This window comes from Moschus berezovskii, chromosome 11 (genome assembly GCF_049115385.1).
Source record: "Moschus berezovskii isolate FMDL1 chromosome 11, NW_MosBer_1.0, whole genome shotgun sequence".
Lineage (NCBI taxonomy): Eukaryota > Metazoa > Chordata > Mammalia > Artiodactyla > Moschidae > Moschus > Moschus berezovskii.
The window spans coordinates 88,836,344-88,853,571 of record NC_142470.1 but is presented as its reverse complement, the minus strand read 5'-3'; the positions used below and the strand labels follow the sequence as shown (position 1 = coordinate 88,853,571).

General features: G+C 36.7%; 1 protein-coding gene across 4 annotated transcripts in view; it reads right to left on the bottom strand.

The window, feature by feature from the left end:
• The window catches only part of HEATR5B (HEAT repeat containing 5B), a 97,067-nt gene that overhangs the window by 73,937 nt on the left and 5,902 nt on the right, over positions 1-17,228 (bottom strand). For all 4 annotated transcript variants that reach the window (XR_016038616.1, XM_088841540.1, XM_055399485.2 and 1 more), the window contains exons 4-10: positions 13,938-14,046; positions 10,761-10,910; positions 6,097-6,268; positions 4,516-4,673; positions 3,004-3,253; positions 920-1,075; positions 200-450 (exon numbers count right to left, since the gene is read on the bottom strand). Coding sequence is in view for 3 of the 4 variants with exons in the window: in XM_088841540.1 (XP_088697666.1) it covers positions 200-450; positions 920-1,075; positions 3,004-3,253; positions 4,516-4,673; positions 6,097-6,268; positions 10,761-10,910; positions 13,938-14,046 (1,246 nt within the window). In the remaining variant the exon portion in view is untranslated. The remainder of the gene's footprint in view (positions 1-199; positions 451-919; positions 1,076-3,003; positions 3,254-4,515; positions 4,674-6,096; positions 6,269-10,760; positions 10,911-13,937; positions 14,047-17,228) is intronic.

The following is a 17,228-nucleotide window of genomic DNA, read 5'->3' as shown; positions in this document are numbered from 1 at the left end:
CACAAAGAGTCAGACACGACTAAGTGACTGAGCACAGGAGAGCACGGCATTACTCCATATAAACAGAATACTATGTCACTTATTATCACAGTAAAACTGTTTTTGTTTGATTATCAGCTCAACATCAAACACAGAAGGTGTTTGAAGACTAAATAAAGCCCATGGGTTAGCACTTAAAATTTTAGGATCTTTGTCATACCTTTCCCTTGGCATGAGGAATGCCCAAAGGACACTGATGAACTCCACCTAACAAAGCAGCCATTGCAAAACTGTATCCACTAACAGCTTCTGGCGAAGTTTTTAAGCTGTTGAGCCGTTCCGCACATCTGTCTAGAAATGGTGTCAACTGGAAAGGTAATGCCACAGCCACACAGCGCAAACACCAGGCAGCAGCAAGTCGAGCTGCCATGCTTGGATGGAGAAGCACTGAGGTCACAGTCTCCAAAAGACCTAAAAAAAAAATACTCAAAATTACTCTTTAATGAAGTCACACAATTTAATGAGTTTAAAGACTATGTATAACACCATCGTCAATACTGTGTTACAATTTTACACAGATACTTTCAGAACTGGTGCCAAAAAACACACACATCTCAACTCATAACAGGAAAGTACTTTAAAAGAAAGTTTTCTACAAAGAACATAGTACAATTATATCTAATGAATTATAAAATGCTGATGTATTCAATAAAGTTTAGAAACAAAACTACCATGACTGTTTCAGTCTCTCAAAGCATTATTTTAATATTTAATTCAAGATTCATTATCACAGTGAATCCTAAATAAAACCCAACTTTTAATGGATGATTTAAACTGCTAACTACCATGTTAAGCAACCAACTGGAAGTTTATCAATCACATCTATGACTTTTAAAAAAATATTGAAAAAAATATTCCAGCCTATAAGTGAACAGCACACCTATAGATGCTTCCTGAATAAGAGGGGACGCGGTGGCATTCAGGCTCTGCACCAGGCTCCCGAGCTCCTGCAGGGCACAGACCATCACATGCTGGCTTGCCGCAATGTCTGCTGCTCCAGACTTGTTCTCCCCACTAGTGTCATTCACTACTGCTTCTGGAAGCACAAAATCAGGTACGGAATGTGGGTGAATTAAACCGTGAAATAATTTTTTGATCTATACAATTTTATGTTATTAAATTACACAAGCTGAATGCCTGACTGTTAAGAACTCTGTTTGTATGTCTAATAATTAGGGAAACACAAATCAAAATTACAACGATAAAAAAAATCAATGATTTTTGCACACATTCAGTAAATGATTTAGTACACATTCAGTAAACATTAGGAGCTATTATTGTTACCCTATCATCATCACTGCTATTTTAAGAGCTGCAATGTGTCGGTAGCATCACTGTCAAATTACTGACCAGAAAGAGTATCTGTAAAGACAGTGACTTTAGAATTTCTTACGGGGATGTTCCTCAAAGTTTCCATTAATGTTGTCGACGCTTTCCCCCATCTTTTAGCTTCCAGTAGAATTGATATGTATTTAATCATGAAACAACTAAAATCTCCTTGTCAAATAACTAATTAAGACTATATCCTGGCCCATAAATTCCAGATAGCACTGTGTTTAATTCTTTTACCATTTTAAAAATCAAATGACTAATCTATGACCTTAAGACCCTGAAATGACAGTAACAAACTTTCTTATCTTATTTACATTCATTATGAATTAACAGGCTATAAAATATAGAATAATAGGAAATAACAGATGAATACATTATGGACTAAAATTAAACACCTCTTTTCTCCTTAGATACTTCTGGACTTGGAAATGCATGTACTCTCTCTTTTGGTTACTAAATTAGAAGTTCCCTGAACAGGAGTTATCTGTGTGGCTTGCCATTTCACTCCCACCATTTGGCAGTGTTTTTGGCACTCAAACATTTCTTCAATGAATCAACAAACAAGTATCTTTAAAGTTGTGAATCTAGCACAGATTACTACTTTAACATATCTAACAATACCTCATTAATTTGAACATCTTTTAATTCCTAACTTTCAGTTAGTCCATTTAAAATATGGTTTGCCTAAGTAAGCTACTAACTATAACAAAAAAATTCACTTTCATTAATTTTATAAGAAATTACTAATTCTCTAACTACAAAGTCCTGGATATTATACAGTCATTAAATTCTTATTTCTAAAGACATCTGTTAGGCAATATAATTTTCTTGATTTATGTATATTCACAACAGTGATAAACTATCTCACAGAATTTATATTTTACCTTGCATTAGTTCCCTAATTGTATTATAAGCACCATGAAGACAGTAACTTTATCCAACTCACTGTTCAAAACCTGAATTACTGCTTTGCAATCTCAAATACTCAACAACGATTTGTTAATCTGAAAAAGTTATAAAATTGATACTGCCTAGAAGAGGGTTTCTTTTAATTATGAATTACTGAGGCTTCCCAGTACACTCTCTAATGGGTTAAAACTGTTTTTAAGTCTTCCTATCAAGCCTAATAAGGGTGGGGAAAACAACATGTATTTATAAAACAACAGGCTCCAAGAAGAAAAACCATAAAAGGTTATTCCGCAAAGATTCCTCAATATGCTACTGCATACCAGGAGAGCTATAAAATCGGTAAAGGTGATAGAAAACAAACAGAAAAAACCTAATCTTACAAACACACTACCCAAATATTAAAAAACTCCAATTTACTGTAATTATATGTTGTTTTAATATCAAATAAGAGTACACAATAAAAATGACTATTAAAACACAATCCAGGGACTTCCCTGGTGGTCCAGTGGTTAGGACTCCATGCTTCTAAAGCATGGGGTGCAGGTTCAATCCCTGATTGGGAAATTAAAATCCCACACGCTGCATGGTGTGGTGGAAAAAAAGAAGAAAAAAAAACACATACCAGAAAGAGATATGAACTAATCAGATCAGTATTTATTAAGGATAGCAATAAAGAACTAAATGACAAATAATCAACAACACATACCTGACATCAGTTCTTACCTACTGCTTTCATTTGTTTTCCAATCGCTTGGCATATTTCTTTGGCAGCTGCAATCTGGGCTTTTTCACCTAGCAAACTGCCCACGGTAGCTCTCAGGATAAAGGAGACACATCGTCTGGAATACACAGCCTCCACATGTGTTTGTGTTGCCCGAGGATGGGAAACCAGATCAAGTACATGAGACAAGAATGTAGCAAAGCTACGCTCCAACCACTGGCCACCCAATGTTGTTACAAAAACAACATATGCCTGTAAACAGATTAAGATACAACTTCAGGTAAATTTATATCCACGAACTGAAATTATAGATAAAACAACTACGTAAATAACTGATGACAGCATGAAAAATAACTTATCTTTGAGATTACAATTGAGAAAATTTAAAACTTGAGACCTTTTTAGTATTTGTAGCACAGAATTTACTGGTTGAAGTATCTTTAATTAAACACAGTTCTTGGGATAATAGCTTCATGAAGAACAGAGAGAGAGTGGTGTGAGTGGGAAGAAAAGGTAAAATCACCCTGGGGATGAAGGTGATGGAGGTGAGCTCTGTGTGTCCGTGTGTGCACTCAGTCGTGGCCAACTCTCTGTGACCCCATGAACTGTCGCTCATCAGGCTCCTCTGTCCACAGGATTTTCCCAGCAAGAATACTGCAGTGGGTTGCCATTTCCTACTCCAGGGGATCTACCCGACCCAGGGATCAAACCCATGTCTGTTGCAACTCCTGCACTGACGGGTGGATTCTTTACCACCGAGCCACCTGGGAAGCCCTGATGAAGATGATACAGTAATAAGCACCAACATGCTAAATAAATGCTGACCTAGAGCTATAAAACATTTGCTTATGACTATTAGACTGAAATGGTTTACTTCCATTTTACATTTGTTTCTGGAACAAGGTATAACTGGATGATTTTGACTAAGATCACAGAAAAATCATTTCACTTTAATGTGTGTGTGCTCAGTTGTGTCCACTCTTTGTATTAGGTGTTAACTATTATTATATTATTAACTGTAATATCTTATTTGGTATTACTTATTATTCTGAAATTATCTCACGTAAGGTTTAACTTCATAAGCACATTGATGATTAAGCAATGATGATAAATCCAAAGTACCAACCAATATTTTTAGCTACAAGCATTGTTGAAAACATTAAAATCTAAATTCCTCAAGAGACTTGAATAAAATTTCAATTAAAACTAAACTATTCTACATCTGATTTTCTGCCAAGCAAAATTCGGGAAAATTTTGTTACAGATAGATAGATGTAGGAGATGCAGGTTTATTCACACATTGTTAAGTATCTAACGTTCCATATAGGCATGCAATTTACAATTTGAATGTAATTCATTCATTTAGTAAGAGACATGTTTTGAAAGACATTTTTTATTTATTAAATTTTAGATAGCATTAAAAATCTCTGTATGTGCTATGACTTAGTACAAGTCTTAGATGAAATTTCACAAGTGATATGAACAGGATTCTTTCATACACATATATTACAAACCTGTGTAACTCCAACTCTCACTTCACGATTAACAGAGCCTCCAACTTTTAACATTTCTCCACCACTCTTTAAGAAACCTGACCCTCCACGCAGAAATCCTGTGGCCATGAGTTCTAAGACTTCATCAAAGGTTGCTCGCTTTACATTCTGGCGCATTACTTTCAGGAAAAAAAAGCAAATTTATAAAGCAAATATATTTTGCTATTATTTAAATGTTTTCTAATAATCTAGCTTTAAAACTCGAGCAATTATTTTTAAGGATACTTAAACTACTACAAAGAAGACCAAGTCATTTATTTTCTTATAATCTTACAATTTACAAAGTATTTGTAAAAACAAATTTAATTTTGAAGCAAAAAACGCTAAAAAAAAAAAAAAAAAGGAAGGCGGTACAAATTAAAAACAATTCAATAAATCTACGCCAAAATAGTCTAACAATCAGGCTAACTTTATACGAGGAACACAAGAGGGACAAAGTACACCCAAGGCAGGTAATGCTCACTGATCACAGCCCTCACTCCCAACTGAGATGGACGCAATGGAACTTTGTCAAGACCATGCTTTCTGTACAACAGTTAACCTATGGGTTGAAATGTCACTGGACTGCAACCAACTTGCTACCCCTGGTAAAGAGCTGTCCTACTTCATAAAGTCCTTTCATACAGAGTAGCAAATACAATCCTCACAAAAATTCTGCAAAAGAGGCATAAAGCTCATGATTAGCTACGCGGACTTTAGAATTTGATGTCTGGGTTTTGATTTCACTTAATAGAACACGCATTACACCACAAATGACACCATCTCTCTAAGCCTCAATTTCCTTGTTTATAAAATGAGAATAACAGCAGTACTCAGGATTAATAGGGCTTTTGAGAGGATTAAATAAAATAATTCTGCTATAATTCAGTGCTTTATACATAGTTAGCACTTAATGAATGTTACCTATCATCATTATCATTGCTACCTAATTCAAAGATTGAAATAATTATCATTAAAGATGAAAAGACCAAAGCTCAAAGGGTTTCACAGCAAATAAACGTAAGAGCTAGGACTTGAACCTGCAATCTGAGTCTTTTTCTACAATACAGAGATGAAGTAGGCGTGGGGACAACAGCAGAGCTGGGTTCGCTCAACATCTACTCACAGCTGTCCCTGAAGCATCTCTATGGAACTATGAGGCACAGAAGAAATAACGGGAAATCAACACTGCCTTCGATTCTCCTTATAATAATGGTCAAGAAAAGAAAAATAATACTTGACTATGAAAGGAGATCTACTCTGCCAGATTCTAGTCCGTGTACATCTGGATGGATACAAAACCATTCCATAAATCTTATTTGCTTAAATGTCCAACAGACTTGCTACATGTGATCTCGTTCAGTATTATCATAAAAAACGTCCTGACCATATCAAGGAAAAAGCCATGTGGGAACTTCTATTTTATGAAATGTAGACAAGCATATTTAACAATTTAAACTCTTTAAATTGACTTGCCTAGAAGTAGTAAGTCATCTAAAAGGAAGCATTCCATATGTCTTCAAATACCTGTTACAGTCTAGATTGGGGGCTGGAAAATGATACCTGTTGCTTGTTTTGGCATCAGTGCTGTAGCCATGACTGTTCCTAAGAGTTTAGACACTGCCACTCGTACCCCATAGTTAGAGTTTTCCAAAGCCTTAAAGCAGAGAGTGGCTATATTTTCCAGTTCAGCAGTCCACATGAATACAGCTTCATTCTGTAGTTCTAGGAGACACTGGATTTTTTAAAATAATAATAATAAATGAATTAGAACTTCTGCTTCCAGAGACAAAGGTAACAAACACCAGAATTATTCTCTCTTCTGAAATAACAAGCAGCAAAACATGGACAAAACACATGAAACAACAGTTGTGAAGACACTGGACATCAGGCAATGAAGAATGCTAATCCTTAAGAGATAAAAAACACAAAGTTGAACTCTACAGTTGTCCCAGCATACTCCCTTCAGAGAGTTTCCAGCAGTTAGGAGGAAATACATAACCCTAAAATCCTGTGTTAGAATGAAGAGTCTCAAATCAATAATCTCAGCCTCTAACTAAGAAACTAGATGACACAGAGCAAATTCAACACAAAATAAGCAGGAAAATAGGAAACAATACAGTTAAAGAGAGGAAATCAATCAACCAGAAAACTGAAAAGCAGAAATGAAACCAAAAGATGCTTCTCTGAAACAACCAACACATCTGATAAATCTCTAGCCAGACAGATGAGAAAAAAGAAAAGACAGAGATTATCAAAATTAGGAATGAGGAAGTCACATAACTGCAGATTCAATATATATTAAAAGGACAATATATTTGAAAACTTAGATGAAACAGACAACTCAGTCAAGAAGAAAGAGATAACCTAAATAGCCCAATATCTATTTTAAAAACTGAATTTGTAGTTTAAAATCTTCCCCCAAAGAAAACTGGAGACCCAGAGAGTTGTACTGATGAATTCAACCAAATGTTTAAGTAAGAAATAATACCATCCTATATAAACTCTTCCAGCAAATTGAAGAGAAGAGTATACTTCCCAACTCAACATTCTGACCCTGATATTGAAATCTTACAAAGACACTACAAGGGAAGAAAACTACATACCAATACCTCTCATGTATGTAGATGCAAAACTTGTACACAAACTTTTAATAACTCTAATCCAACAACATATAAAATGGATAATATATCATGACCCAGCAGCATTTATCCTAGGAATGAAAGATCGATTAAAATTCTAAAACTAATTAGTGTAATTCATTAGCAAGTTGGAAAAAAATTCATATTATTCATCTCATTAAATGCTAAAGAAACATTTAACAGATTATAAGTAAAACTGGGGAAAACTGAACAAGATCAGTGGACTATGTCAACATCACTATTGTATTATGCTGCTTGTAATGCTATATGCTTTTTCAAGATATTACCATTGTGGGGAACTAGGTATAAGTTTATAAAGATCTCTCTATATTATTTCTTACAACTGCATGAAAACCTGAATACTATGTGCTTAGTTACTCAGTCATGTCAGACTCTTTGTGACCCCATGGACTACAGCCACCAGGCTCCTCTGTCCATGGGATTATCCAGCCAAGAATACTGAAGTGGGCTGCCATTTCCTCTTCCAGGGTATCTTCTTGACTCAGGGATCAAACTTGTGTCTCCTGCACTGGCAGACAGTTTCTTTACCACTGAGCCACTTGGGAAGCCCCTGTATGTAAATCTACAATTATCTTACAATTATCCTAAAATAAAAAACTTAGTTAGAAAACAGAAACAGCACTAGAAATCAAATTTTAAAAAAACAACGCATTTGACAAAATCTAAAATACATTCTTGACAAAAACTTCTTGGAAGGATAGGAATATAAGGGTATTTCCTCAACCTGATAAAGGTCATCAAAGAAACTGACAGTTAACATCACACTTAATGGCGAAAGACTGAATATTTTCCCTTTAAGGATCAAGAACAAGAAAAGAATGTTGGCTCTCATGTTTTCTATTCAACACAGAACTGAAGGATCTAGTCAGGAAGTGCAGTAAGAAAGAGAAATAAATAAAAGGCATACAGATTGGAAAAGAAGTAAAACTGTCTCTATTCATAGACAACATGATTGTCCATATGGTACACCTGATAGAAATCTATTTAAAAAGCTGACATAGGGACTGCCCTGGTGGCCCAGTGACTAAGACTCTGTACTTCCAATGCAGGGGGCCTGGGTTTGATCCCTGGTCAGGGAACTAGATCCCCCATGCCACAACTACAATCTGAGACAGCCAAATAGAACATTAAAAAAAAAAGAACTGACATAGAATTAGTAACATTTAGGAAGGTTGGTGGATACAAGATTGATGTACAAAACAACTGTATTTCTCTATGTCAGTAATGAAGAATTAGAAATTTAAAAAAATTTTTCATCAACACTATTTAAACTAGCATAAAAATATGAAATAGTTAACAATAAATCTGACAGAAGATATGCAAGGTCTCTGCATCTGAAAACCACAAAATTCTGCTAAGAGTGATCAAAGAAGACCTAAATGAATGGGAGATAGAGATATATTTATGAGTTGGACTTAATGATAAACTGTCAACTCTCTCCAAACTGATTTACAGACTTGGTGTAACCTGAATAAAAATTCCAGCATACTATTTTTGTAGAAATTGATAAGCTAAAATTTATATGGGAATGCAAAGGACTGAAAATACCCAGAATTATTTTGAAAGAGAAAATGCTGAAGGGCTAACACTTCTTGATTTTAAGGCACTATAAAGCTGAGCTTCCCTCATAGCTCAGTTGGTAAAGAATCTGCCTGCAATTCAGAAGACCCCAGTTTGATTCCTGGGTCGGGAAGATCCTCTGGAGAAAGGATAGACTACCCACTCCAGTATTCTTGGGCTTCCCTGTGGCTCAGCTGGTAAAGAATCCGCCTGCAATGCGGGAGACCTGGGTTCGATCCCTGGGTTGGGAAGATCCCCTGGTGAAGGGAAAGGCTACCCACTCCAGTATTCTGGCCTGGAGAATTCCATGGACCATATAGTCCATGGGGTCACAAAGAGTTGGACAGGACTGAATGACTTTCACTTTCACCTTCAAAGTTACAGTAATCAAGAAAGGTACATCAAGACAGACAAATAGTTCAATGAAACTATTCAGAGATTCCAAAAACAGACCCACGAGTATATGGACAACTGATTTTCAACAAAGGTGCAAAGGCAATTTAGAGAAGAAAAGACAGCCTTTTCAACATGGCACTAGAATGAGTAAATATTCATGTGCAAAACAAAACAAAAAAATCTTTGATTCATACCTTGCACTATATACAAAAAGTAACTCAAAGTGGATCACATACCCAAGTGTAAAATTATAAAACTCATTTGGAAAGAAATAGGAGAAAGCTTGGGCTAGGAAAGTTGTCTCAGATACTATGCTGTGCTGTGCTGTGCTTAGTTGCTCAGTCGTGTCTGACTCTTTGCTTGCTACTGCATGGACTGTAGCCTGCCAGACTCCCTGGACTGTAGCCCACCAGGCTCCTCTGTCCATGGGGATTCTCCAGGCAAGCTATGGGTTGCCATGCCCTCCTCCAGGGGATCTTCCCAACCAAGGGATCAAACCCAGGTCTCCTGAAGTGCAGAAGGATTCTCTACCGTCTGAGCCACCAGAGAAGCCCATGAATACTGGAGTGGGTAGCCTATCCCTTCTCCAGGGGAAATTCCCAACCGAGGAATAAAACTGGGGTTTCCTCCATTGCAGGTGGATTTTTTTTTTTAACCAGCTGAGCTACGTGGGAAGCCCCTTACATACAACACTAGAAGCATAATTAACATAAGAAAAATGGATAAATTGGATTTTGACAAAATTCAAAACTCCTCTTCTTAGAAAAGAATGATTTAGGGACTAAAAATACAGACCACGGGGTGGGAGAAAATATTTGGAAATAACCTATGTGATACAGGAAAATACAAAGAATCTACAAAGCACTCGCAAAACTCAATAATAAGAAAACAAATAACTCAGTAACAATGCAAAAATTTTTGAATAGACTCTCTATCAAAGATATGAATGGCAAATAGGCACCTAAAATATGATCATCATTAGTCTAGAAATGCAAATTAAAGCCACAATGAGATACCTGTACATATCCATAAGAATGGTTAAAAGTTAAAAGACTGGCAATACTCACTGTTGATAAGGGTCATGGAGAAAGAGGAAATATCACAATACTTTGGAAAAGGTGGGAACTTCTCCAAAAATTAAATGTAAATCTAGAATTCTAATGATCCAATCATACCAGTCCCAGGTATTCATCCACGTGAAAGAAAAGCATGTGTCTATACAAAAACTAGTACACAGATGTTCACAGTAGCTTTTTTGGTAATAGCCAAAATTGGAAGCAACCCGAATACTTATAATAGGTGAAGGAATACACCAATTGTGGTATATACATACAATGAACTACTACTCAGCAATAAAAAGGAATGAACTATCAATACATGTAATAACACTGAAAAATCTCAAAATAATTATGCTGAGTGAAAGAAGCCAGGCCAAAAAAAAGCAAATACAACATTATTCCCTTTTATATATGACTCTAGAAAATGAAATTAAACTAATCCATGGGAACAAAAATCATACCATATTTTAAAACAAAGAAAAAAAAAATCATTGATTATTTAAGAGCAAGCAGGTTAAGAAGCAATGATATAAACCAGCTAAGAACGAACCTTGGCAACTGCACATCGAACAGCCATTGACCTGTCAGTTAAGAGGGACCTGGCATTCTTGTAAATATCACGATGACAGGAAGCTGCTGCACCACCCAGTCCATTCAGAACTTTCTGTAGACTCATTAAGATTTCACTTCGCCCCTGAGACTACAAATGAACATAAAGAAAATTCCACATTTAAATAAGAACACACCAATACACAAATTTCTCTGGACCTAATGGCCTTAATTCTAAACATAAATAGTAAGTAATGAAAAATAAAAAAGTATTCTAAAATGTATCTAAAAGGAAAAATAATTATTGACTTCAACAAAATAATACCTGAGAAATTATGTTACAATAAGTAAATATATTCTAATGTTTCCAGGACCTGTTGAAATGCAAATAATGAGAACATGATATATCCAAAAGCTTCAATATAATAATTTCTCAAGGATCCAACTTTCAGAATGCAAAAAGTTACAAAAAGTACCTAAGTAACATAAAGCATCTAAAAGAGGAATAAAATATCCAACAGTTTTAAAACTTCTCAGATATATTCCAAACTATGAAATTATTGGGACTAATTTGAACTGTTGTTTTTGTAGTGTTACAGTGTTTGATTCATATTTCTGATAGTATACTGATTTAAATACAGATCTCTTTCATTAGATAGTAAGCTTTTTGAGGTCGATGGTAGATCTTATCCATCTTTATAAGCCTAATGCCTGAGAATATGCCCTCAACTCTTATTTAATAAATGAATAGACAAAGAGTTCTCAGAAGAGGTGCTGACCAAGAAACCTTTAGTTTTCCTAGATAAAGAATTAAACTATGAGACCAGTGCTTGGTCTATTTTCAGTTAACCCCAACTGAGCAAAGAATTTTCAGAAGTAATAACAAATTGAAATGACAAAACAGAACTGTCTTTATATCATATTAGCTGCTGTGGATTGAATACTGTCCAGCCAAAAGACAAGATCAGTCCTATGCCCTTTTACCTGTAAACATGATTTTATTTGGAAGTTAGGTTCCCAGATAACCTTAGGAAGCATCACTATAAACAAAGCTAGTGGATGTGCTGGGATTTCAAGTGAGCTCTTTCAAATCCTAAAAGATGATACTGTGAAGTGCTACACTCAATATGCCAGCAAATCTAGAAAACTCAGCAGTGGCCACAGGACTGGAAAAGGTCAGTCTTCATTCCAATCCCAAAGAAAGGCAAAACCAAAGAATGATCAAACTACTGTACAATTGCACTCATCTCACACGCTAACAAAGTAATGCTCAAAATTTTCCAAGCCAGGCTTCAACAGTATGTGAGCCGTGAACTTCCAGATGTTTAAGCTGGATTTAGAAAAGGCAGAGGGACCAGAGATCAAATTGCCAACATCTGTTGGATCATCGAAAAAGCAAGAGAATTCCAGAAAAACATCTGTTTCTACTTTATTGACTATGCCAAAGCCTTTGACTATGTGGATCACAACAAACTGTGTGGAAAATTCTGAAAGAGATGGGAATACCAGACCATCTGACCTGTCTCCTGTAAAATCTGTATGCAGGTCAGGAAGCAACACTTAGAACTGGTCATGGAACAACAGATTGGTTTGAAATAGGAAAAGGAGACATCAAGGCTGTATATTGTCACCCTGCTTATTTAACTTATCTGCAGAGTACATCATGAGAAATGCTGGACTGGATGAAGCACAAGCTGGAATCAAGATTGCTGGGAGAAATATCAATAACCTCAGATATGCAGATAACACCACCCTTATGGCAGAAAGTGAAGATGAACTAGAGCGCCTCTTGATGAAAATTAAAGAGGAGAGTGAAAAAGTTGGCTTAAAACTCAACATTCAGAAAACTAAGATCATGGCATCTGGTCCTATCACTTCATGGCAAATAGATGGAGAAACAACGGAAACAGTGGCAGACTCTTTTTGCGCTCCAAAATCACTGCAGATGGTGACTTCTTCTTGGAAGAAGATGGTGACGCTTACTTCTTGGAAGGAAAGTTATCACCAACTTAGACGGCATATTAAAAAGCAGAGACATTACTTTGCCAACAAAAGTTCATGTAGTCAAAGCTATGGTTTTTCCAGTAGTCATGTATGGATGTGAGAGTTGGACTATAAAGATAGCTGAGCGCCGAAGAATTTATATTTTTGAATTGTGGTGTTGAAGAAGACTCTTGAGAGTCCCTTGGACTGCAAGGAGATCCAATCAGTCCATCCTAAAGGAAATCAGTCCTGAATATTCACTGGAAGGACTGATGCTGAAGCTGAAATTCCCATAGTTTGGCCACCTGATGCAAAGAACTGACTCATCTGAAAAGACCCTGATGCTGGGAAAGATTGAAGGTGAGGAGAAGGGGACGAAAGAGGATGAGATGGTTGGATGGAATCACCAACACCATGGACATGAGTTTGAGTGAACTCCGGGAGTTGGTGATGGACAGGGAGGCCTGGCGTGCTGCAGTCCATGGGGTTGCAAAGAGTCAGAAACGACTGAGCGACTGAATTGAACTGAGAGAGAAATGAAATCAAGTAAAGATGAGGTCATACTAGATCAGCGTGAACCCTAATTCAATGACTGGTACCCTTATACTATTGAGAATTTGCACACAGAAGCAGATGCATAGGTAGAACACTGTATGACAGCAGAGATAGAGACACGAGAGATATATCTGCAAACCCAGGAATACCAACAAATGCCAAGGACTGCCAGTAACAACGAGAAACTAAGAAGGCAAGGAAGGATTATTCCCAAGAGTCATCAGAGGAAAAATGGCCCTGTTCATACCTTGATTTCAGACTTAAACTTCCAGAATTGGGACACAATAAATTTCTGTTGTTTTAAGCCATCCATCCTGTGGTAATTTATTAAGGCAGCCCTAGAAAACTAATACATTAGCTATAGTACAAAAAAACAATATGGCACTACAAAAATATCCCTGGGATTAATGTAAACCTCTTCTTTGTTAAGGAAAAGCATTATTTCCTTTCTCCTTGAAATATGAGGAACTGTGCATTAAAACAAGGGGCACGTAATATTTTTTGCAAGTAATAATTTTAAATTATCCTCTTGCTAAGCCACATGAGTAATACACTTAACAGGAAAAAGGCAAACATAGGTTTTAACTAACACCTAACTCCCACCACAAGCAAAACATTTAATACTTGTCGTAAAACTTACCTCTGCACTCTTCAGAGATTTCAAAAGATTATTCACTGTTTCTGGAAATGCACTGCCTAACATTCTCCCCATTTTTTCATAAAATGCTCCAACACAGGCCACTGCAGCCCTGTAAGAAGTGACATTCTCATCAGACACTGTTCAGATTAATAATTTTGTCATTTTTTTAATTTTCAGAAATCAACTTGTATTTGTACAGGATATTTTTGTCCACAAATTTTAAACTTTCAATAACACCTTGTTGATTACTGACTAGTATTAAAAAAAAAATCTATAAATAATAAATGCTGGAGAGGGTGTAGGGAAAAGGGAACCTTCCTACACTGTTGGTGGGAACGTAACCTGGTGTAGCCACTATGAAAAACAGTACTGATATGGAGGTTCCTCAAAAAACTGAAAATATAGCCACCATGTTATTCATCAATCCTATTTCTGGGCATAAATCCCCCAAAAACAAACTCTTTAATTCAAAAATACACATGCACCCCAATGTTCGTAGTAGCACAATAGCCAAGACATGAAAACAACCCAAATGCCCATCAACAGATGGCACAGATGGCAAGAGAACAAATGACAGATTAAGAAAATGTGGTGTATATATATGTATATATGCAATTGAATATTACTTAGCCATAAAAAAAAAAATGAAATACTGCTATTTTCAGCAACATGGAAGGACCCAGAGAATATCATACCAAGTGAAATAAGCCAGTCTGAGAAATACAAATATTATTTGATATCACCTATTTGTGTGATCTAAAAGATAATACAAATTAATCTAAATACAAAACAAAAAGAGACTTAGAGACATAGAAAACAAACTTATGGTTACCGAAGGGGACGAGGAGGGCAGGGATAAATTAGGAGTATGGGATTAGTAGATACAAACTACTATACATAAAATAGATAAGCAATAAGGATTTACTGTTCAACAAAGGGAACTATGCTGCTGCTGCTAAGGCACTTCAGTCGTGTTTGACTCTGTGCGACCCCATAGATGGCAGCCCACCAGGCTGTGCCGTCCCTGGGATTCTCCAGGTAAGAACGCTGGAGTGGGTTGCCATTTCCTTCTCCAGTGCATGAAAGTGAAAAGTGAATGTGAAGTCGCTCAGTCGTGTCCGACTCTTCGTGACCCCATGGACTGCAGCCTCCCAGGCTCCTCCGTCCATGGGATTTTCCAAGCGAGTATTGGAGTGGGTTGCCATTGCCTTCTCTGAAAGGGAACTATATTCAATATCTTATAATAACCAATAATGGAAGATAATCTGAAAAATATATATATATTGCATATATATAAAAACTGAATATATATATATAAAAACTGAATAACTTTGCTATATACCTGAAACTAACACAATATTGTAAACCAAGTATATTTCAATTTAAAATTTTTTAGAAATAAATGCCTTGTTTATTCTTTATAATTGTTAACAAATACTACGGTTAATCAAACTGTATTCTTGTCAGAAAGTAAGAGAATAAACATATATTCATATAATAAATCATACCTATCCTTTGGAAAGAAACCCAAGCTTTCCTTTTGTTGTTCTTATTTCATTGCTAAGTCCTGTCTGACTCTTTTGCAACCCCATGGACTATAGCCTGCCAGGCTCCTCTGTCTAAGGATTTCCCAGGCAAGAATACTGAAGTAGGTTGCCATATCCTTCTCCAGGGGATCGTCCCAACCCAGGGATTGAACCTGCATCTCCTGCATTGCAGGCGAATCTGCATGTATCCTTTGGAGTCTGGCAAATCTCCACCTAAATCCGAGGACCTGCCACACAAAAGCTATGTGTCCTGAACAAGTTACTCTGAGGCTGAGAGTGATTAAATTAATTTAGTTTACTATCCTACAAGCAACAAACAGTAGAATCAGAGACTCGATCTTCAACTCTTTGACTCCAAATTCCATGCTTTTTTCAATACTTTATAGGCTGAAAACAAAGCTAAAAATGTCTGAGGTCATTTGCCAGAATGTATTATGGAATTCCTAAATAGAACCCATGAATCCACTGGAAATACATATGAGTAATAAGTAATATGCAATAAACTCTGCTTTATCAGAACTATAAAATCATGTGTGGATTTGCTAAGTAATGGAGAACTAAATCATACAACTATGAACATACTTCCAAACTCCAGAATAAACTGGAAAGCACTTTTAAGATCCATATGCATCCCAAAAAACACAAAATTTAATCACAGCATACCTATGTAGTTGAAAACAGACCTAAACACCAGTGTCCAAGTTCAGAATAGTCTCCCCATTTCATCTGTAAGCTGTTATACTGGTCCTGGATCCTTGAATGTTGGTGTTGTGAAGGTGTATCCTTGGCACCTTCTCCTCTCAAAACAGTAATACACTCTTCCTAGGTAACTTTATCCAGACCACAGGTTCAGCCTACTCCCAAATCTCCATTCTCTTTCTACTCACCAAAACAACATTCTCAGCTCAGGTCTCTGAAACCCAGACCAGGATTTCCAACTGCCTACTACACACTGTCACGTGGACTCAAACTCAGCATGTACAGAACTGGATTCATCATCTTCTTTTGAACTTATCCCCTCCACTATTCTGTACTGGAAATAAGGTATAAATAAGCCAGCTCTGTTTCCAGTTATAAGCTTCCTTTGTTCAGAAAACAGGCTGGGAAACACAGTCTGCAGGCCAAATCTGGCCCATCATCCAGCCTGCCACCTGCTGCTGTAAATAGTTTTACTGGGATACAGCTGTACTCATTTATTTACATACTGTCTATGGCAGAGTTGAGTGGCTGCAACAGAGATATTCAACAAACCCAAACCTATTTACTACCTGGCCCTTTCCATAATACTTGCTGGTCCCTAACCCATCACATCCATCTTCCCCTTTTCCCATCTTAACCCCTTACTTGACTCATTTCCATATGGCCTTACTTGATGGTTCTTCTTTGGCTGATGCTTTATTGAGAAGTCTTCACTGACACTGCTCTTCCCTCACACCACAGCTAAGTTTATTCAGGTGTTATTTTCCCTCCCACAGCACTCCTTACTGTACTATAACTGCTGATTTTCTTAATGGACTCTTTCACAAGGTGCATCCCTAAGGCCGTTATCCTCAAGACGTCCTCTGAAAATATCTGCCCTAGATCCAAACCACAAGTATGTGCTTGGAGTTGGGTTAAGTCCTTAACTTAGGAGTCAATAAAGTGAAAGTCGCTTATAGACTGCAGCCTGACAGGCTCCTCTGTCCATGGAATTCTCCAGGCAAGAATACTGGAGCAGGTAGCCAGCCATTCCCTTCTCCAGGGG